Source organism: Tachyglossus aculeatus, chromosome 10 (genome assembly GCF_015852505.1).
Source record: "Tachyglossus aculeatus isolate mTacAcu1 chromosome 10, mTacAcu1.pri, whole genome shotgun sequence".
NCBI classification, from domain to species: Eukaryota; Metazoa; Chordata; class Mammalia; order Monotremata; family Tachyglossidae; genus Tachyglossus; species Tachyglossus aculeatus.
Genome location: NC_052075.1, coordinates 33,569,376 through 33,592,135, shown reverse-complemented (window position 1 = coordinate 33,592,135; position 22,760 = coordinate 33,569,376). Strand labels below are relative to the sequence as shown.

General features: G+C 44.9%; 1 protein-coding gene across 1 annotated transcript in view; it reads left to right on the top strand.

The window, feature by feature from the left end:
- The first annotated feature begins 15,614 nt into the window (after positions 1-15,614).
- PPP1R3A (protein phosphatase 1 regulatory subunit 3A) overlaps positions 15,615-22,760 on the top strand; it is a 43,309-nt gene continuing 36,163 nt past the window's right edge. The window contains exon 1 of the mRNA XM_038752899.1: positions 15,615-16,396. Coding sequence (XP_038608827.1) covers positions 15,615-16,396 — 782 coding nt within the window. The remainder of the gene's footprint in view (positions 16,397-22,760) is intronic.

The following is a 22,760-nucleotide window of genomic DNA, read 5'->3' as shown; positions in this document are numbered from 1 at the left end:
AAATCATCATCTTGGTCTCTGCATTCTACACCTAGTCAAACATGTTGCATTTAGTACAATAAATGTTTGCTTTAGGCACCAAAAGAAAGCCAGGATGAAATGAATCATCCCATTAGATCACCTAAATGTAGGGTGTCAGATAAACACAAGAGATTGTCTAGTTCATCCTGTTATCTACTTCTTACTGGTGTTGGTAGGTTGATTCTTGAAGTATGAACCCCAGCTGCAATTGCACAACTGCACTCAATGTCAGATAACATTGAAAACTTGAAGAAGACACTGCTGATGGTGAAGTTTGACCTTTGGGTGCATATGTGGCTGAAAAGGCCAACACAGGACCTATAGTCCTGAACACAGTGTATATAAACAGATTCTCCTTTTTATGCTGATGTTTGCTGGTGGAAGTGACCAGCAACAATTTCATTTAGGCCTCCTTGTTTTATGATCCTTTTGCTTCATAAACACAGCAGTGTGGTCCAGTGGAAAAAGCATGGGCCTGGAGTCAGAGAACCTGGGTTCTAATCCTGGCTGACCACTTGCAGACTATGTGACCTTGGGCAAACCACTTAAATTTCCTGTGCCTCAATTTTCTTGACTGCAAGATGGAGATGAAGATTGTGATCGCCATGTGGAACATGGATTATTTCCAACCTGATTAGCTTGTATCTACCCTGGCATTAAGTACAGTGCATGGCACATAGTAAGCGCTTAGCAAATACCATAAAAAAACTCCTCCTTTTTCGATAGGCACTTGTTAGGTTAGTCTGCTTCCACACTTAATCTGATAGTCTTCCCAAGGGATATTTCACCTTCTCAGTTTAATTTTCTACTTCCTCGTCTATCTTTGCATCATTGAGAAGTATGCTGCCTCAGTAACACAGTGACTTGAGCTCCTCTGGGAATTCTTCAGGGTTCCATAAGCTGTGGAAAACCTTGGGTGGTATTTAAACAGTGTGATCCCTCTATGTTTGTAGGTCTCAGTAGGCATATATTATTTACTTTGCCCTTTTTTGTGCTTCTAACTGTAGTCGGGAGCAGTTGAACCTTTGGGACAAGTTTGATGTCTCCACATGCTAGGTTTCTATGCTTTGCAGGGCCTTTGCTTCAGTGGTAGAAATCATATTGAAATGGTACTGTAGAACTGTAGAATCCTCAGAATTTCAAGGTCATGGTCTAACAATGGCCCTCCCTGAAGGTGAGGAACGTGTTGGTGGTCTTGAATTTCCCTTTAGCCAACAATGCTCTCTAAAAAGAGGTGGGAGAAACAAGATTTCATTATCACCCAACTGGGGTATGCCATATGGTCGGCTCTTTTGATCTTTCCCTCCCATTCAATCTTGCCATTGTATTGTACTCTCCCAGGTGCTCAATATAGTGCTCTGCACATAGTAAATGCTCAATAAATATGGTTGATTGATTGATTGCTGTCCTTCCCATAAATGCTTAGCTCCTTCTCAGGGCTCTCTGGAACTTCTCAATCCTGCTGAATAAACTGCCCCATTCTCATCAGGAGTAGGTTGAGAAACATCACCACCCTGTTTTCATGAGGGGAATAGAGCCTTTACTTTGCAGTCCCAAAATAGCCCTGTCCTTTGTGGCTGGCACTTGTCTACCAGGAAACAAATGCTGAGTAAAGGTTAGCTAGGCAAGACGGGCAATGGGAATCAGCTACATTCTGAAGGAATCACTGAAGCTATTAGGGCCTGGCAAGGCTAGACATTGCTCTGACTTTAAATCGAATGAATACCCTATTTTAATAAGGTTCTGACTTTCATTCCTAAAGGTGACAACAAACAATTTTCTCTAGGGAGCAGGAAGAGGTGTGAGAAGCAGTATGGCCTAGAGGAAAAGCCACAAATCTGAGTCAGGGGATCTAAATTCTGATCCTAGCTCTGCTGATTGTCTCCTGGGTGATTTAACTCCTCTGAGCCTCAGTTTTACTCAACTTTTAAATGGGGATGCAATGCCTGTTCTTTCACCTATTTTGACTGTGAGAAAGGGAGTATGTCTGACATGATTATGAATCAATTGCATTTTCTTAACGCTTACTGTGTATACAGCTCTGTACTAAACACTTGGGAGTTCAATATCTCAAAGTTGGTAGACATGTTCCCTGCTCACAAGGAGCTTAGAGTTTAGATGGGGAGAATGACATTACAATAAAGCATGGATGTGTACATAAGTGCTATGGTTGTCGATGGAGGGGTAAGTAAAGGGTGCAAATTCAAGTGCAAGTGTGATGCAGAAGGGAGTGGGAGAAAAGGAAATGAAGGCCTAGTTGGGAAAATCTTCTTGAAGGACATGTGATTTTAATAAGGCTTTGAAGATGGGAAAAGTGATGGTCTTTTGGTTATGAAGAGGGAGAGCGTTTCAGGCCAGAGGCAGGGCGTGGACAAGAAGTTGGTGGTGAGACAGATGAAACTGAGTTTCTGTGAGAAGTTTGAACATTACAGCAGCAAAGTGTGCCAGACAGATTGTAGTAGTAAATCAGCAAGGTGAGGTAGGAGAGGCTAAGGTGATTGGAAGGTGCTTTACAGCCTATGACAAGGAGTTCTGTTTGATTCAGAGATGAATGGGAAGCCTCTAGGGGTTCTTAAGGAGTAAGAAATCACAGACTGAATGGTTTTGTGGAAAAATGATCCAGACAACAGAGTGAAGTGTGGACTTAAGGTGGGGAGAGACAAGAGTCAAAGGAGTCAGCAAGGAGGCTGATGCAGTAATGAAGGTGGAATAGGATAATGGCTTGGATTAATGTGGTAGCAGTTTGGACGTAGAAGAAAGGGCAGATTTTAGTGTTGTTGTGAAGGTTGAATCATCAGGATTTGAATATACAGGTTGAATGAAAGATGTGTCGAGGATAACTACGAGGTATGGACTTGTGAGACAGGGAAGATGGTGTTGTGTACAGTGATGGGAAAGTCAGGTGAAGGACAGGGTTTGGGTGGAAAGATAAGGAGTCTTGCTTGGGGTATGTTAAGTTTTAGGGACATCCATGTAGAAATGTCCTGAAGGCAGGAGGAAATGTGAGAGTGCAGAGGAGGACAGAGATTTGAGAATCATCTATATGAAGATGGTAATTGAAGACATGGGAGCAAATGAGTTTTCCAAGGCAGCGGGTGTAGATGGAAAATAGAAGGGGACCCAGAACTAAGCCATGAGGGACTCCCACAGATAAGGGGTGGGGGGCAGAGGAGGAGCCTGTGAAGAGACTTTATATTCACCCCACCTTCTCCTCCCAAGCACATGTGAATGTATTCATAATTCATTTTAATGTGTCTCTCTCTCTTAACTCTAAGCTCCTTATGGGCAAGGAAGGTGTCTTCCAACTCCGTTGCCCACCCCAAGTTCGTAGAATAGTACTCTGCCCAAAGTAAGCAATGAATAAATACTATTGATTGGGGTACCTACAACATAAGCAGATCTGACAGAGTACTTCATCCACCTGGAACTCCCAGCCTAAGTAAGGTGGAAAACTGATATTGATTCCTATTTCACAGCTGCGGAAACTGAGGCCCAGAGAAGTTAAATGAGTTGGCCAGGATCACACTCAGAAAACTCTACTGGGAACCTACTGTGTTCAGAGTAATTGCATTGGGTTTATTAGGGAAGCAGCATGGCCCAGTGGATAGAGCATGGGCTTGGGAGTTGGAAGAACCTGGGTTCTAATCCTGGCTTTGTCACTTGCCTGCTGTGAGACCTTGGGCCAGTCACTTTGCTTCCCTATGCCTCAGTTACCTCATCTGTAAAATGGGAATGAAGACTGTGAGCCCCATGTGGGATATGGACTGTGACCAACCTGATTAGCTTGTATCTACCCCAGTGCTTAGTATGTTGCCCGGCACATATTAAGTGCTAAATAAATACCATTTTTTAAAAAACCCCAAATAAGGATCCAGCTGGTAAGAACAAGATGATAGAGAATGAAAAAGATGAATAAGTGATGGAAAGAGTAGTGAGTTTTAACTGACATAAACCAGTCAAGAGCCAGCTGAGTTTCTGAAGCACCTGCAGTTGAATAAAGCACATTGCTGGCAAAATCAATTAATCAATCAATTGTATTTATTAAGCACTTACTGTGTACTTGTGAAACTACAGTATAACAGAGTTGGTATACAGTGTCTCTGCCCTCAAAGATTTTACAGTCTACAGGAGAAGCAGATTAGGATAGATTAGGGATGGGGAAACAGTAGAAAAAGCCCAAAATAAGTAAAATCTAGACTTCTTGTTGCATCCTGTTTTTCAGCACCGATCTCTGCCACCTGCCTCACTCCCAATCTAGTCTGCTTCAGGGTCGCAAGCACAGGGCAATGGTCCTACCCCCACTCCCACGCCTTCTTTGCACTGAGACTTTTCTGATCTTCCCAGAATTCCAGCCCAGACCCATGCTCTACACGTGGAGAAAACAGGGTCCCTGTAATTACTTCTATTTTATCACAAAGAAGCAAAAATGCTGAAAAATTAAGCCATTTGTGCAAAGCTATACCAGAAATAAGCATTATTGGTGACAGAGGCAGAAACCTTTAATCAAGAAGAGGTTAGAATGTCATTATTGGACATCAGAAATAGATGGTGTGAAATGGCAGATTCTTAGGAGAGAATAATTAAAGGAACTGATACTTCCATTGTCTCTAAGGCTATCCCTCCCTGTTCTGTTATACTGTCAACTACATAAGCGTTGAGCAGCAAGTTTCAAGCTGATCTTTTGTACACTGAGACAATCCAGGCGGAAGCTTCCTAAGGAGCTGGTGGAAACAGCTCTCGTGCCTGGCCTCCTACCTCCACTGCCCTGAGCAGAGGGGGACCAGTGGCCTTTCAGCTCAGCATAAGCCAATGACTCAGTCGGGTATTTTGAGAAATGCCATTTTGCCTGCCCTGCCCGAGCCGAGATAGATACAGGCCAAACTGAGAAGAACGGTTTGGAACATGGACACAGAGTCTGCCTTTGAGAGCCTGGGTGTCAGGCTGGGCAGATGCTTTGTTTCTCTCTTCTATCTTTATTCAGCCTCGTGTGAAGATTCTGAACATGCTATTTATAAAGACACAGGATCAGACCCTCCTTTCCTCCTGTTTTGTAGGGTCCTTCTAATCTTAGAGCTATGATGAGTGGAGTTAATGCCGTTTTACTAATGGACTTGCAGAATTCACCAATTGTCATCCCTCAGATGTTCCAAATAATCTTACTAATCGGAATCCCCTGTCCCTTCAATTATAACAGTATTTATTTAGTCTCAACTGAACTCAGAGTACTGAACTGGGTGCCCGCTGTGACTATGGCAATGTACAGAGCGCCTTCTGTGTGCAGAAAACGGTATCAGGTACTTGAAGCATACGATAAAAAAAAGACATGATCTCTGCCCTCAAAGTGCTGACAGTCTGATGGGGAATCGGGCAGATATGACTTCAGCCAGATTGGTCATTCAGGAAAGGACATCTACTTCTAAATTTCAATCCATCAATGGTGTGTATTGAGTGATTATTGTGGGCAGAGCACCGTTTAAGTAGTTGGGAGAGCAATTGTACTTATTGAGCACTTACTGTGTGTGGAACACTGTACTAAGCACTTGGACGAATACAATATAACAATAAACATACACATTCCCTGCCCAAATGGATTAGCTATGCAGGATACCTGCCCTATAGGAACTTGCAATCTAGCAGAGGAATTAGCAGTCTACTGGAGGATCCTCTAATCTTACAAACTTTCCAGCAGAGTGGAAGTTCTACCTATGTTAAGAAACACCTTGTAGTTTGACTCTAATTGTAAGGAATCATTGCCGCTTTGTTTCTCACTTTAAGTGGAGCTATGGGAAAAGAAACACCCAACGTAAGGCTGCCAGTAAGGGATTAGCGTTAGGGTTAGAGTAGAAGGGCAGGGGTGGAGCATTAAAAGCAGGGTTGACAGAATTTGGGCCAATAGTTTCATATGGACCTCATTTTCACCTCATTCCTTATTGCTTAAATGACTTTAAAGCATTTTATTTCCTTGGACCTCCAGACAGTAAACTCACCATGGGCAGGGACTGTGTCTACCAACTCTGTGGTATTGTACACTCCCAAATGTTTAGTACAGTGAGTGCTCAATAAATACTACTGATTGATCAATTGCTCCCAACATACATTCCCATCAGTGGTCAATTTTTGTTCTCACTCCCTCCCTTTGAAGGAAGGAGGGAGAGAGGCCCTGGAAAAGTTCTCTACATCTTACCGGCAGGGAGACTGAGACCCGGGCAGGGGAAGTGACTTGTCTGGGATCTCAGAGCTGGGGCCAGACAGGGACAAGAACCCAGATTTTCCCACAGGATCTGAGAGCCTCATGTCTACAGGAATAATGGGTTCTAAGGTCCAGAATCTCCTCAACTCCAGAAGCCCAGGAATGAGGATTGACATTGAAAGCCTTTCTTCCCCCATCTGCCCCTTCCCCCACTGCCACCTGAGAACACCTGTTACCACACAACCAAGGAGACCCCTTAAAGGAGTATTTCTAGCCTGTGAGCCCACTGTTGGGTAGGGACTGTATATGTTGCCAATTTGTACATCCCAAGAGCTTAGTACAGTGCTCTGCACACAGTAAGTGCTTAATAAATACAATTGAATGAATGAATTTCAAAACCTCCCCAACTCCAAGATGTGATCTGGGGGCAGATCAGCATGGCTTAGTGGAAAGAGCACTGGCCTGGGATTCAGAGGATGTAATTCTGTCTCTAGCACTTGCCTGCTGTGTGATCTTGGACAAGTCACTTATCTGTGCCTTAGTTTTCTCATTTGTAAAATGGGGATTAAAGCTTATTCACTCCTACTTGGGCTATGAACCCCAGGGATGGTGTCTGATATTATCTTGTGTTAATCCAGAGCTCAGTACAGAGTTTAGTAGAGAAACAGCATGGTGTAGTGGATAGCGCACAGGCCTGGGAATCAGAAGATCATGGGTTCAAATCCTGGCTCTGTGTGACCTTGGGCAAGTCTCTTCACTTCTCTGTGCCTGTTATCTCACCTGTAAAATGAGGATTGAGACTGTGAGGACCACATGAGACCACATGGGCTATGTCCAACTCGATTTGCTTGTATCCACCCCAGTGCTTAGTGTTCCTGACACATAGTAAGTGCTTAACAAATGTCATAATTATTATTATTATTATTGGCAAATGGAAGCAATCTGGGAGCCAAAGGACTTGGGTTCTAATCCCAGCTCCACCATTTGTCTGCTACGTGATCTGGAAAATGTGTGTTAAGACCTTGAGCCCTACTTAGGACATAGATTATGTCCAACCTGATTAGCTTGTATCTATTCCAGTAATAGTAATAATGATGGTATTTGTTAAGCACCTACTATGTGCAAAGCGCTGTTCTAAGTGCTGGAGGATTACAAGGTAATCAGGTTGCCCCACATGGGGCTCACAGTCTTAATCCCCATTTTACAGATGAAGTAACCGAGGAACAGAGAAATTGTGACTTGCCCAAAGTCACACAGCTGACAAGTGGTGGAGTTGGGATTAGAATCAATCAATCAATCAATCAATCGTATTTATTGAGCGCTTACTATGTGCAGAGCACTGTACTAAGCGCTTGGGAAGTACAAATTGGCATCACATAGAGACAGTCCCTACCCGATAGTGGGCTCACAGTCTAAAAGGGGGAGACAGAGAACAGAACCAAACATACCAACAAAATAAAATAAGTAGGATAGAAATGTACAAGTAAAATAAATAAATAAATAAATAAACAGAGTAATAAATATGTACAACCATATATACATATATACAGGTGCTGTGGGGAGGGGAAGGCGGTAAGGCGGGGGGATGGAGAGGGGGACGAGGGGGAGAGGAAAGAAGGGGCTCAATCTGGGAAGGCCTCCTGGAGGAGGTGAGCTCTCAGCAGGGCCTTGAAGGGAGGAAGAGAGCTAGCTTGGCGGATGGGCAGAGGGAGGGCATTCCAGGCCCGGGGGATGACGTGGGCCGGGGGTCGATGGCGGGACAGGCGAGAGCGAGGTATAGTGAGGAGATTAGTGGTGGAGGAGCGGAGGGTGCGGGCTGGGCAGTAGAAGGAGAGAAGGGAGGTGAGGTAGGAGGGGGCGAGGTGATGGAGAGCCTTGAAGCCCAGGGTGAGGAGTTTCTGCCTGATGCGCAGATTGATCGGTAGCCATTGGAGGTTTTTGAGGAGGGGAGTGATATGTCCAGAGCGTTTCTGGACAAAGATAATCCGGGCAGCAGCATGAAGTATGGATTGAAGTGGAGAGAGACACGAGGATGGGAGATCAGAGAGAAGGCTAGTGCAGTAGTCCAGACGGGATAGGATGAGAGCTTGAATTAGCAGGGTAGCGGTTTGGATGGAGAGGAAAGGGCGGATCTTGGCAATGTTGCGGAGCTGAGACCGGCAGGTTTTGGTGACGGCTTGGATGTGAGGGGTGAATGAGAGAGCGGAGTTGAGGATGACACCAAGGTTGCGGGCTTGTGAGACGGGAAGGATGGTAGTGCCGTCAACAGAGATGGGAAAGTCAGGGAGAGGACAAGGTTTGGGAGGGAAGACAAGGAGCTCAGTCTTCGACATGTTGAGCTTTAGGTGGCGGGCGGACATCCAGATGGAGATGTCCTGAAGGCAGGAGGAGATGCGAGCCTGGAGGGAGGGGGAGAGAGCAGGGGCAGAGATGTAGATCTGGGTGTCATCAGCGTAGAGGTGATAGTTGAAGCCGTGGGAGCGAATGAGGTCACCAAGGGAGTGAGTGTAGATTGAGAACAGAAGGGGACCAAGCACTGAACCTTGGGGAACTCCCACAGTAAGAGGATGGGAGGGGGAGGAGGAGCCTGCAAAAGAGACTGAGAAAGAACGACCGGAGAGATAAGAGGAGAACCAGGAGAGGACGGAGTCTGTGAAGCCAAGGTCAGATAACGTGTTGAGGAGAAGGGGGTGGTCCCGCACCCTCCGCTCCTCCACCACTAATCTCCTCACTGTACCTCGCTCTCGCCTGTCCCGCCATCGACCCCCGGCCCACGTCATCCCCCGGGCCTGGAATGCCCTCCCTCTGCCCATCCGCCAAGCTAGCTCTCTTCCTCCCTTCAAGGCCCTGCTGAGAGCTCACCTCCTCCAGGAGGCCTTCCCAGATTGAGCCCCTTCTTTCCTTTCCCCCTCGTCCCCCTCTCCATCCCCCCGCCTTACCGCCTTCCCCTCCCCACAGCACCTGTATATATGTATATATGGTTGTACATATTTATTACTCTGTTTATTTATTTATTTATTAGAACCCATGACCTCTGACTCCCAAGCCCGTGCTCTTTCCACTGAGCCACGCTGCTTATCCCAGTGTGTAGTATAGTGTCTGGCACCTAGTAAATACTTAACAAATACCATAAAAAATCCCAACAACATAGGGCTTAGCAAATATTATTATTATTACTTTATTATTATTAGTTGTAGTAGTAGTAATAGTATTGTTCTTCCTCTGTCTGAAACAGTGAGCCCCATTTAGGACAGAAACTGTCTGACTTGATTGGCTTCAACCTCAGTATTTAATACAGTAATTGGCACATAGCACTTAACAAATACCACAGCTACTATTATTATTGTCATTATTATTATTAGTTTGGGTAATTGACTAGCCTCAGCAACCCTGTTCGGCTCTAAGCTCCTGGATACCACTTTGCTTATAACCCAGTTGCATCTTCTCTGAATTCTATGTCATCAACAAACACTGATCCTGCTTCTCACCTTGGGTGTCCATTCAATACTCTCTGAGCAGTTAGGGAGGCACTGCTGTTGCTGTGGCCAGCAAAGCTGCAACAGTTCAGCCTGACCTTACTCAAAATGCCAGCCTAGATACCTGCTGCCACTCAAAGGCTGCTTTGACCTTCTGCCCTCAGCTTTCCAGGGACCCGCCCCCTCTTCCCCTCAACCAGCTCCTTTTGGAGAACTTCCTGTTACCCCCAGTTAGAGAGTGGAAGCCTGGTGCTGCACCTCAGAACAGGATAGTGAGGAGGTCTGAGGAATGGAGGCTTCATTCCTGCCACCTGCCACTATCTAAACATCGTTTATGCTACCAAGCAATGCAGTGTGTAGTGATGATATGTGACTGCCATTTTGCACAAGTCCACCAGATATGATCAGAATTGGCCTATAGCTACAACATTTCTCTTGGGGACCCTCACTCTCCCGATCGCTCCAGAGTCATTGTGATCCCCTCCCACATCTTGTTAAACCTGGGTGCTGCAGCTGAGCCATGGCACTCACCACAGGAGTTTCAGGGGAGGGAGGTTTGGGGTTGAAAATAACTATGGTGAATAGAAAAACAGACAGGACTATATTCGTACAAAACTGGGGGCAGTCCTGTTATAAATACAAATGAATGGCCAGCCTAGCTCCAATTGGTCCAGCCTAATAATAATGATGCCATTTATTAAGCGCTTATTATGCGCCAAGCACTGTTCTAAGTGCTGGGGAGGTTACAAGGTGATCAGGTTGTCCCACAGGAGGCTCACATTAATCCCCATTTTACAGATGAGGGAACTGAGGCCCAAAGAAGTTAAGTGACTTGCCCAAAGTCACACAGCTGACAATTGGCGGAGCAGGGATTTGAACCCATGACCTCTGACTCCAAAGCCCGTGCTCTTTCCACTGAGCCACCCTGCTTCTCTGGGCCTAGAGGCCCAGGGGTGCAGCTGAACAGGTGAAGTCCGATTTGTCCAGCCTCCTTTGCTCCAGTGACTCCCAGAACCTGTGCAGAAGGGAATCGGAAACCCAGATTGACTGGGGACAGCTGCAGTTCTAATAGCTAGTCTGGTGAGAGGCTAAAATTAGTCCTCCTGCCTCTTGTAAATCAAGGCTGCAGTAGACACCGGTTCTGGGTTGTGCTCAGAACCCACTTCCCTGGAGAGAAAGAGGCTGTCCAGACTGGTCCAGCCACCTCTGTTCCAGTGGATCGGGCCTGGATGGGTCCAACCTCCTTGTCTGGTTTCTAGACTCTACCTGATCCAGCAGATGGGACTCTGGTTCAGCCATCTCTGTTCCAACAGACAGGCCTTCAGGCCCAATCTCCTTCAATCAATCAATCAACCAATCATATTTAATAATAATATAATAATAATGGCGTTTGTTAAGCGCTTACTATGTGCCATGCACTGAACTAAGCATTGAACTTGTGGATACAAGCAAATCTGGTTGGACGCAGTTCCTGTCCCATATGGAGAACACAGTCTCAATCTCCATTTTACAGATGAGGTCACTGAGGCATACAGAAGTGAAGTGACTTCCCCAGGTCACACAGCAGACAAGTGGCAGAATGAGGATTAGAACCCATGACTTTCTGACTACGCCATACGAATGTTTACTGTGTGCAGAACCCTCTACTAAACCCAATCCTAATCTTAACCCACTAGATTGCAAGTTCCTTGAGGACAAGGATTGTTCCAAGTGCTTAGTACAGTGCTCTGAACAAAGTAAGCACTCAATAAATATGATTGAATGAATGAATATTGTACTTCCTACATTGCTTCCCAGTAGGCACTTCATAAGCATCATTGATTGACTGATTGAATTTTGTCCTTGGGTGCCTCTTCACCTGTTCAGTTTCCACTGCTTCAGACCTGCGAGAGCCTTAATCTGGGGCTGAGGGGCAGCATGAGGTGGTATAAAAAAAAATACTAAGAGAATAAAAAAAAGGCAGCAAGTTTTTTTGGAGAGTTTGGTACAAAGGGGGCTTCAAGCATCCTGCTGGTCTAGTGTCTGGTAGACACCTAGTGTTCTCAAACCTGCTTCTTGCTTGTTTTCCCCCACTACATCACCTGATTTTCTGGGCCAAAAAGCATGGGGGTAGGAAGTCCAGTACGCCCAGGACTTTGGGATGGGAAGGCAAATTTCCTCTGCTCAAACTCTCCTGTTTTCTGGGGTTCTTCAGGCTGCATGATCCACCCGCCCTGCTTCCTCTCTCCCCAAAGTTGTTGAACAGCATTGCCAGGGAGGCTCAGAGGAAAGGGCCCAGCATGCCTGCCACGTCATCAGTTGAACTGATGTCAGTCCCACCCCTAACCTTTCCCAAGGTGGCATGTGCTCCTCACAGATAGTAAAGCAGTGTGGCTTAGTGGATAGAGCACCAGCCTAGAAGTCAGAAGGACCTGAGTTCTAATCCCGGCTCTGCCATGTGTCTTCTGTGCAACCTTGGGCAAGTCACTTCACTTCTCTACGCCTGTTACCTGTAAAATGGGGATTAAGAGTGTGAGCTCCATGGGGGACCGGGACTGTGTCCAACCTGATTAGCTTGTATCTACCCAGTGCTTAGAACAGTGCTTGGCACATAGTAAGTGCTTAACGAGTACCATAGTTATTATTAAGAGGCCTGGGGTTAGACATTGCACATTCAAGGGCCAGCAAGCAGCAAGGTGACATGTTCTCAAAGGAAGAAAAGCAGGCTTTTGACTCTCAGAGCTGTCTGATTTGCGATTGTTTGCTCCAGATTTGGAAAGACTCCAAATATTGATGACTTTGACCCAGAACCCCTATTCCGTACATTCATCCACACTCCTTTATCAGGTGCCCAAATTTGTATTTTGATAACAGCACTGTGGCACGGCATGCTCCTGGGACAGTAGACCTACTTTCTTTTGCACTTGTAGAGAAGTAAATTGCTTGTGGGGTCTATGCATGAATTTCAATTATATATTCAGTGCCTTTTCACCCATAGTGCAGATAATTGAGAGGATACTCTATGGATTGCATATTGCGAAATTATGGAAAAGCTTTTGTTTTTGTTTAATTTGGGGGGTCTAATCTACAAATTATTTTTTGTGTGATTGTTTCTGTAGTTATTCATTTCATTCATTCAATCGTATTTATTGAGCACTTACTGTGGGCAGAGCACTGTACTAAGTGCTTGGGAAGTATAATTTGGCAACATATAGAGACAGTCCCTACCCAACAATGGATGGTTAAAATGAATTTATTTTGAAAAATAAGTTTCATCATCATCAGTAGTATTTATTAAGTACCTAAGGGACACTGTCCTAAGCGTTGAGAGAACATAAAAGAGAGGTATAAGAAGTAAACCCTGCCAGTGAGGAGCTTATAATCCAATGGAGAGCTAGTTGAAGTAAATTGTTGCATAACCCAACAGTTAACAGAGACAGAATAGGTAATAATGATGATAATAATAATAATTGTGCTATCTGTTAAACACCTATGTGCCAGGCGCTATACTGATTGCTGGGGTAGATACAAGGTAATCAGGTGGGACACTGTCTCTGTCCTATATTCATTCCTTCATTCAATCATATTTATTGAGTGCTTACTGTGTACAGAGCACTGTACTAAGCGCTTGGGAAGTACAAGTCGGCAACATATAGAGACAGTCCCTACCCAATAACGGGCTCACAGTCTCAATTACCATTTTACAGTTGAGGTAACTGAGGTGCAGAGAAGTGAAATGACTTGCCCAGGGTCACACAGCAGACAAATGGCAGAGCTGGAAATAGAACCTATGACTTTCTGACTCCCAGGGCTGTGTTCTTCTACTACACCATGCTTCTTCCTTGTACCCAGATAGATAAATCAGTGAACTACAAATGCAAAAAAGAGATGTGCATGCAAGAGGGCTGAGTGGGCTAATACTTATAGTGGTATTTGTCAATTGCCTACTTTATTCCAAGCTCTGCACTAAGCATAGATACAAGAGAAGTAAGTCAACACAGTCCCTGTCCCATGTGGGCTTAAAATCTAGATGGAGGGATAACAGATATTGAATCCCCACTTCACAAATGAGGAAACTCAAGCACAGGGAAGTTGAGACTTGGCCTAGGTCACACTGCAGGCCAGTAGCACAACCGGAATTAGAAGACAGGTCTCCTATCTCCCAGCCCTATGCCCTTTCCACTAGGCTACCCTGCTTCTAGGCATGACCAGAAAGATAACGAGGTTAATCTGGGAAGGCCTCCTAGAAGAGTTGGGTATTGTCAGAGAGTTTGGAGGCGTGAAACTATGTGGTTTTGCACCAAAAAGTAGGAAGGGTATTATACAAGGGAAGAAAAGCCAATTTAGTCAGATGTTCCTTAAAGTCCCCATTGTGGAAGGGACCTGGTTTTGCTAGATGCAGAGTTAGAATAGCAGCATAGTCTAGTGGAAACATCACATGCCTGGGAGTCAGAGGACCTGGGTTCTAATTCTGCTCCACAACTTGCCTGTTGTGTGAATTTGGGCAAGTTACTTCTCTATGCCTCAGTTTTCTTAACCCTAAAAAGGGGATTCAATACCTGTTCTCCCTCCTATTTAGACTGCAAACCCCTTGTGGTACAGTACTATGTCTTGCAATTAATTTGTATCTACCCCAGTGCTTAGAACAGTGCTTGATGCATAACAAGTGCTTAACAAGAAGAAGGAGGAGGAGGAGGAGGAGAAGCAGCAGCATGGCTTAGTGGCAAGATCATTGGCTTGGGAGGCAGAGGACATGTGTTCTAATCCCGGTTCTGCCACTTGTCTGCTGTGTGACCTTGGACAAGCCACTTAACTTCTCTGTGCCTCAGTTACTTCATCTGTAAAATGGGGATTAAAAATGTGAGTCCCACATGGGGCAACCTGATTACTCTGTATCTACCCCAGTGCTTGGAACGATGCTTGGCACATAGTAAGCGCTTAACAAATACCATCATCATTATTATTATTCTTAGAAGAAGAAATAATTTACCTGTGTGCTGTTCATGAGTCACTGAGATTGGGGGTTGGGCGGTAAGGATGCTAGGGCTGGGGGTTGGATAAACATACCATGCCATTAATACTAATACTGCAGGGGCATTATACAATGGGGCAGTCACTGCTCCACAGATTCCCCTCTTCAGGACCCCAACAGGAGTTGGAAGTTTTGATCTGCTTGGTTGGAAGATGGGTGTACGATCCTGGCCCAAACTTCCAAAGTACTCCTGAGCGGGGCCCTAGAGCAGACGGGGACCATGGGAACCAGAAGAGCAGCTAGTCTGTTGCTCTGGCCCCTGGAGAGGTCCCTGACAGTAACCTACGATGGAAGGAAGGTGATAGGGGCCAAAATCTAGCTGTCCCCACCCAGGGGTACGCCAGATACCTCCAGAAGCTACAGTCCTGCTCTCAGACATCCAGGCCGTCCAGACCCTTCTGCTTCAGGGACCTTAATCCTACCCAGGTGAGCTTCCGGGAAGATACAACCTGGCTCTGAGCAGATCTGGTTCTCCTCGGGCTGCAGAACGATCCTGGGATTCGCCCTGCAGGCGGATGTGGAAATCGAGTGCCAACGGTGCTGATGTTTATCCCTCATTGCCCCTTTGTCCCACGGGGAAGGCAGCCTGATGGAACTACCAATATCTTCAGAACTCATAACAAAGCCAAAACAGCACATCAAAAACCTCTGTAAGGCGCTACAAGTACCAAAGAAAGTGAATGTTCCACTGGAAAGTTACACTGAAAGGAGCAGCATTAATGCTATCAGATTTAAGGCCTCTGGAAAGCAGGCCAACATAGTTTACACGCCACTGCTCCTATTAATAGCCCTGACTCCCTTAGCAATGTCAACTGTAACATTAATCCTCGCTTTAAACCTCACTATCTCAAATATCAGCTGCTCCTAGCTGCAAGCCTGGCCCGGCTCTCCCTCTCGGAGGATAGCAGAGAGCCTAATGGAGTCTCTGGAAGAACCCACGCAGATTAGGAAGCCAAACTTGCTAGAAGTTCCCATTTTGTCCGATTCCCTTTTGGAAGATGAGGACGTTAAAGCAAACTTCAAGCCTCGTTTCTCCCCGCAGCCCCGGAGGAGGGGATCGGATTCTGAGGAAGACATGTACATGGAAGCCCCACCTTCCGTGGCAAGGAAGGTTTCATTTGCTGATGCCATGGGGCTCGATCTGGTGTCTGTCAAGGAGTTTGACTGCTGGGACGTTCCGATTCCAGCCCCAAATTTTGACCCAACGAATGAGATTTTATGCCGGGACGAATATATCCTGTGTCCACTGTTTGAGTTACCATCTTCCAAAGAAGATCTAATGCGGCAGGTTCAGATCCAGAAGGCGGTCCTCGAGTCAACCGTGTTCCTGCCTGGGATTACGTGTATGAAGGGTACCATTCGTGTACTTAATGTTTCTTTCGAAAAGTTAGTATATGTTCGCATGTCCTTGGACGCCTGGCACAGCCATTACGATATTCTAGCAGAATACGTCCCTGATTCTTGTGACGGCGAAACTGACCAGTTCTTCTTTAAGATTACATTAGTTCCTCCCTATCAAAAAGACGGTGCCACAGTTGAGTTCTGCATACGCTACGAAACCTCGGTGGGTACGTTTTGGGGGAATAACAATGGAGGAAATTATACTCTGGTATGTCGGAAGAAGGAGCAGGAGCCCGAGAAACCACCGGAGGCTCTTCCCAACAAACAGATCAAAGGCTGCTTGAAGACGAAATCCAGGTGAGGGGCATGCTACATTTAGCTGCCTTGAGGCAGCTGCGAAGGTTTTTGTGTCGGATTTCTTTACTAGTTCCTCAGGCATTTTCCCAGAGAAATGATGGCCAGTATATGAGAACTGTGTTTAGAAAACTCTCTGTACAACTTACTCCCAGAGCAGGTCTATTAACATAACAGTCATTACTCATTATAGCTGGTGTTTCCCTAAAATGGAAATTCAATTAGGTGGGAGTGTGGATGGGGGTGGGGAGGGTAACTTATGTGCTCATTTTTCAGTGGCTTTCTATGCTTGGAAGGGGATCCTCAATCCCTGACCAACTCCAGGAAAAACAGGGAGAATTCTACAGCACAATGGGATGGTGATTCCACCAACAGAGTGAACCCCAGTTTCACGTCATGCTGGAGGACGGTTTATGATCCGAGTGGTGAATTGCAGGCAAACTTGCTGGTGGGCACAGCCACCCTGGAGCCTTGTGACTACCGGGGGTTGGGAGCACCCTCGGCCTAGCCAACTCTTTAACCCTCATTATAGTCCAGAGCGGTGCCGACAACCTGTTGACTGAGCTCTGTGGGTGGAGACCTGACCAGAGGGAGCTGTGAAGGCCATGAGGTTGCGATTAGGGATTTTGCCATAGTTGCTGAGCTATAATGTTCGGTAGTTTTCCGGCAATGCTCTGGCAGATTCTTACCCAAATCCCAACCAATTAAAATCAGAAATGGCAGTTCTAGAATGGTCGAGATGAAAGCTCAGGGTTCAAAAATACTGGGTCTCCTGTCGAGACTCTGGTTAAGCTGTGGCCTAGTGGAGGTTGGAATATCTGCTTTCAGTCACTCCCAAAGCCTGTCATGGGGGCTATGGAAATCCTGTTCAAGATAAACAGAGAAACCACAAGGGAAATAAGTCAAAGACCAAGCCTTCCCTGGGGCTAATCAAGTGTCCATTTGGAAAAAGATACATCCCAAATCCATGTTTCTTAAAACCTGGAAACATTTTTAATCTCATTTTCAGTATGATGTAGGGTACAGTGCTGGGACCTGTTCCAAATCATGCCAAGCTGTGAAATACTCCTGATTTTTCTCTGCGGAGAGCACAAGCCCTCAGTCGTGGCTTCCGGTTGGTCTGGAAGTTCGCCTGACTGCTGACTGCTCTCCAGGACACCCTATGAGAGCCAAAGGTCATCTTGGCCAGGAAACTCACGCAAGGGTTTAAATTAAACTGAGACTTAAATAAAATGGACAGAGCAAAGTGTTCTTCTCAGAGTAAGCGATCAGTGACTCTTGATGATGACGTTGATGATGATGGGTGACAACTGCAGTGATGATGATACAAATGACGATGATCACGGAAAGGATGATGATGGGATCTGATTACAGGCAGCATAGTAAGACACAGAGAAGGGGGCAGAATGGAAGCTTGAAATATTATCAGGCAGATAAACGGACCAACAATGTTCTACCAGGCAGTGAGATAGGGTGGAGGAGAAATGCCTGTACAACAGTTTTTCTTGTCTGCATAGAGTTATTCCAGCAGGACCCGGAAGGTGTATTTTGTCCCAGGCAGATTTGGATCAAAGAATATACATTTTAACTGGGGAGATTACCTCCCAATTTCACTTACCTCATGCAGATTTGATGGACATGTAGAGGAATTGCAGAATAAAACTGAGATTGCAGTCGAGTAAGTGAGCATAGTGAGAATTAATCGCACTATAGAATTTTTTTTAACCAGAAAAACCAGGGAGCAATTTTTAAATTGAATTTTTGTAAACAGAAACAGGAAAATTTGCTATACAGATTTAAGTGGTATTTTATTCTTTAACAGCTGACTACTACTGCTGCAACTACTACTACTACTACTACTAATTACAATAATAATGATAATAACTGATGTTTACTACCTGAGTAGCTGCTAAATCCCTCAAATAAGCAAGGACTAAGATTCCTTCATGGTTCCAAAGTTTCTGTAGCTTGTGGGATCTCTCAGCTTTTTTATTCTTTTAACTCTTAACTCTTTTAACACTTTGAAGTCATTAGAAAAATCGGGGGACCTTATCTTCTCTATCCAGGGAAACTACAATTGTACATAATAATAATAATGATGGCATTTGTTAAGCTCTTACTATGTGCCAAGCACTGTTCTAAGCACTGGAGTAAATACAAGGTAATCAGGTTGTCCCATGAGGGACTCACAGTCTTAATCCCCATTTTACAGATGAGGTAACTGAGGCACAGAGAAATTAAGTGACTTGCCCAAAGTCACACAGCTGATAAGTGGTGGAGCTGGTATTAGAACCCATGTCCTTTGACACCCAAGCCCATGTTCTTTCCACTAAGCCATGCTGCTGCTTCTCATGCTGTAGGGATCCTGGTTTATGTGGAATATATATGTACATATATATTCCAATGTACTCTCTCTCTCTCTCTCTCTCTCTCTCTCTCTCTCTCTATATATATATATATATATATATATAGTGTATTCATATATGGAGACACGGAATTTATAAAACCCATGATTGTGACTCATCACTCATTGCCCTGACCTAACCAGGGCTCGGGGGCAACCAGGGACTTCCCTGGTCCTTCCTAAGTCCTTGTCAGAGACCCTCCCTGTCCCACCCTCCTTTTTCCTTCCTGGCTTGCCCTGCCCTTCCCTCCCTGCCCTGCTTCTCCCAGCCCTGGTTTTCAGCTGTATGACTTGCCCTGGAAAGAGTCTCCCTAGAGCTCCAGGGAGACAATGGGCATTTGATTTGGTAGTCCGAGGCACGTGAGCCCACTAGACAGCTCCTTGTAGGTAGGGAGAGAGTCTACCAGCTATTGTTCACTTCCAAGTGCTTAGTACATTAGTAGGTGAACTGGGAATTTAGATTCTCTTTAAAAACAACTGGTGGACAGAGCAAGCCCAGTTCTGTTGGAAATATCTATCTCACCTAAGAACTTCTAAAGGGTCCTCTCCAGGTAAATCGATTGAACAGTAACAGGGGAATAAGAAGTTACAGGAGCAGAGCAGATTCTCTGAGGGATGTGTCAGTCCCCTCCCTAAGGAAGTGATAGCTTCCTGAAAAAGTTCATCTGAAAAGTAAACAGGGCTTTTCGGGCATCCCTCACAGGTACATTCTGCTAGAAGGGAAGGTGAGAGAGGAAATTGCTTTTGCAGACAAAAATGCTCTTGACATCAAGAGCGAAAACCTGTTTAGGGCCTAGCCCTGCAGGGCTGAAACCTTTCCCCGGGGTAATGTTTTCCCTGTAAAGGAGCAGAAGACTTAGGCCACAATGGATCTCTGTGGAAAACCTGTCTTTGAACTCACTGCGGATGCTATTCAAGTCCCTAAGGGTCTTTGGGGGAAAACTTGAGGAGGACTAAACCACAAAATGGACTGAGAGCCTGTCAAGTTCCCTAATGAGTTATAGAAATGGAAAAAGGCATCTGCTTCCAGCCCAAAGAACACATTTTCTGCACTTCTTCAATGTGCAAGTGACCGACATCATTTAAACCACATTTGGAAAACAGCATTTGCCTCTAGAGGAGGCTTCCTGGTCTGAGTTTCAGCCAAACATGGATTTTTACATATGATTTATATATTTCTCAGGAGCGAGTGTATAAAGGAAATCCTGTTTGAGCTCTAGAAGAGCAAAGGCCGTGATAGACTATTTCTACAGCCTTTCCAAAATAATATTCCTATGCAATCATTCGTCAAATATCCCTCACCTCTACACAGGAGAGACTAGTCAAATTTGTAACTGTAATGTTGCTTTTCCCTGCAAAGATCTTTGACAGAAAAATAATAGACATTTACTTCATGAGTTGTGTCCCCCAAATTATGCAGCCTTAAAATAGAAATCAGATCTGATTATTTCCATCAATACTGCACTGTTTCCTAATATCATTTTAAATTTTCAGAGAAAAAATGTCACTCTAAAACTGCTATTACCTCTTTTTTTTGCATTTAAGTATCACTTTTCCTCAAAGTAACTCAATTTTGAAGTCTTTTTTCTAGAATATGAATACAAGAGATGAATGCATGTGATTTTGACCTCTCATCCACACAGACAGGCTAACAAGCAACAGTTGAAAGGAAAATTAAAATGTGCTGCCACAGACAGTGACATCTTAAGTTCTGTACTGTTAACTACAAGTTAATTTGCTGTTTGGTTCTTTCAAAATGTATCTCAGGAAGATGTCAGTCTCTCCAAAGGGAAGCACCTTCCATTAAGGGAAGCCCGGATTTTGTTTTGCCTACCACCAATCCCCACATGAAACCTGCCTCTCTTGTCCCCTCCCACAGTGACCTCTACCCCTGCTTTAGGCCTCAATTTCTATTTTCTTTTTTGATTCCAGTCTCAGTCTGTAAATCTGAATTTCAGTCTGGATCAGCTAAGGTTTTTGATATCTGCTAAGGTGTCTGCTTTAGAATGAGGAGTGAAATGAAGTGAGAGCAGGATATCGACTCCTGTGCTCTAGTCACTTGACTGGGAGAGTGTCAAAGCTATTTAACAGCAGTGAAAGACATAGGTGTCCCTGCTGTTATTCAATACCATTTTTGAAGTACCTTCTAAATACGTCAGTTGAGAACACATTATGCCGAGGTGCCAAAGGTTCCTGGTTTGATCTCATGTTTCTGAACAAGTGTGGTTACATTTTAGCTGTCCCTAAAGGCCATCTCCTTCAGGAGATTAAACCCTCCACCTTCGCAATCACATCACTCCCTTAATACTCCCAGCAATTTACGATTCAATCAATCAATCAATGGTATTTATTGTTTACTTTGTGCCAACCGCTGTACTAAGAGCTTGGGAGAGCTCAGTACCTCAGAATTATCATTATTTTCATTATTGTCATTATTACCACGGTATTTGTTAAGCACTCACTGTGTGTCAAGTACTGTTCTAAGTGTTGGGGTAGATGCAAGTTAATTAGGTTGGGCACAGTCCCTATCCCAGTTGAGGCTCACAATCTAAATTGGTAGGGTAGGCATGTTCCCTGCCCACAAGGAGTTTTCAGTCTAGAGGAGGATCATCATTTGTTATAAATGTATTTGAACTCTTGGACATGGTCAATTTGTTTTTGTCTGTCTTCCATAATATGCTGTAAATTCCTTGAGGGCAGAGGTCATGTCTTTTATTTCTCTAGATCTATCAAGCATCTACTACAGTGTATAGCCAATTTGAAAATGAGGAGGTGGATGAGGAGAAGAATGGTGTTTGGGTTGGGTAGAGTGGCGGTGATGTGAAAACTTGGCATGGCACTCTGCCATCAAAGCAAGTCAAACCACCTGTATTTCTAAATCAATTCGGGGACAAACCTGATGCCATTATCACAAATGTAACACTCTCAGCTCCATAATAATAGTAGTGATGGCTTTTGTTAAGCACTTACTATATGCAAAGCATTGATCTAAGCGCTGGAGGGATACAAGGTGATCAGGTTGTCCCACGTGGGGCTCACAGTCTTAATCCCCATTTTACAGATGAGGGAACTGAGGTCCAGTGAAGTGACTTGCCCAAGGTCACACAGCCGACATATAGTGGAGCAGGGATTAGAACCCATGACCTCTGACTCCCAAACCCGGGCTCTTTCCACTGAGCCATGCTGCTTCCATGGTGTAGTGGATTGAACACAGGCGTGGGAGCCAGAAGGACCTGGGCTCCAATCCCATATCTGCCACTTGTCTGCTGTGTGACCTTGTGCAAGTCACTTCACTTCTCTGAGCTTCAGTTCCCTCATCTGTAAAATGGGGATTAAGACTGAGCTCCACGTGGTATAGGGACTGTGCCCAACCTAATGACCTTGTGTCTATCCCGGTGCATAGAACAGTGCTTGGCACATAGTATTCACTTAACAGATACCATCACCATCATCGTCATTATCACCAAAATGTTTTTCTCCTCCTCTAGACTGTAAGCTCCTTGTTAGCAGGGACATATCTACCAATTCTGTTATACTGTGCTCTCCCAAGTGCTTAGTATAGTGCTTTGCACACATTGTGTGTAATAAATACCCTTGATTGATTGATAGGTTGAGTCTCAGGTAGCAAGGAGCTGCAACAAGCTCAACAATGACCAGAGCCCCAGTGTAATCATGTGATCCTACTTCCATGGACAATTGTGAGAAGTTCCATGAGAAAATTGCTAAATTTAACATATGGGGAAGGTGGTTGAAATCTTAAAGCTAAACAGTGGTTCTGGATTATCTGTATATATCAATAATCCATGCCTCCCTGACTCTTGTATTGTGGTTAAATGAGAGTTTTTCAGTCTCACCTGGTTCCCTACATACATCCTGGGGATGAAACTATTAAAAGAAGTTAAAATGAGGCTCCTGTCACCTATCTACCAGTTATGCATTTATTTTGAGGCAGGAATAATGCAT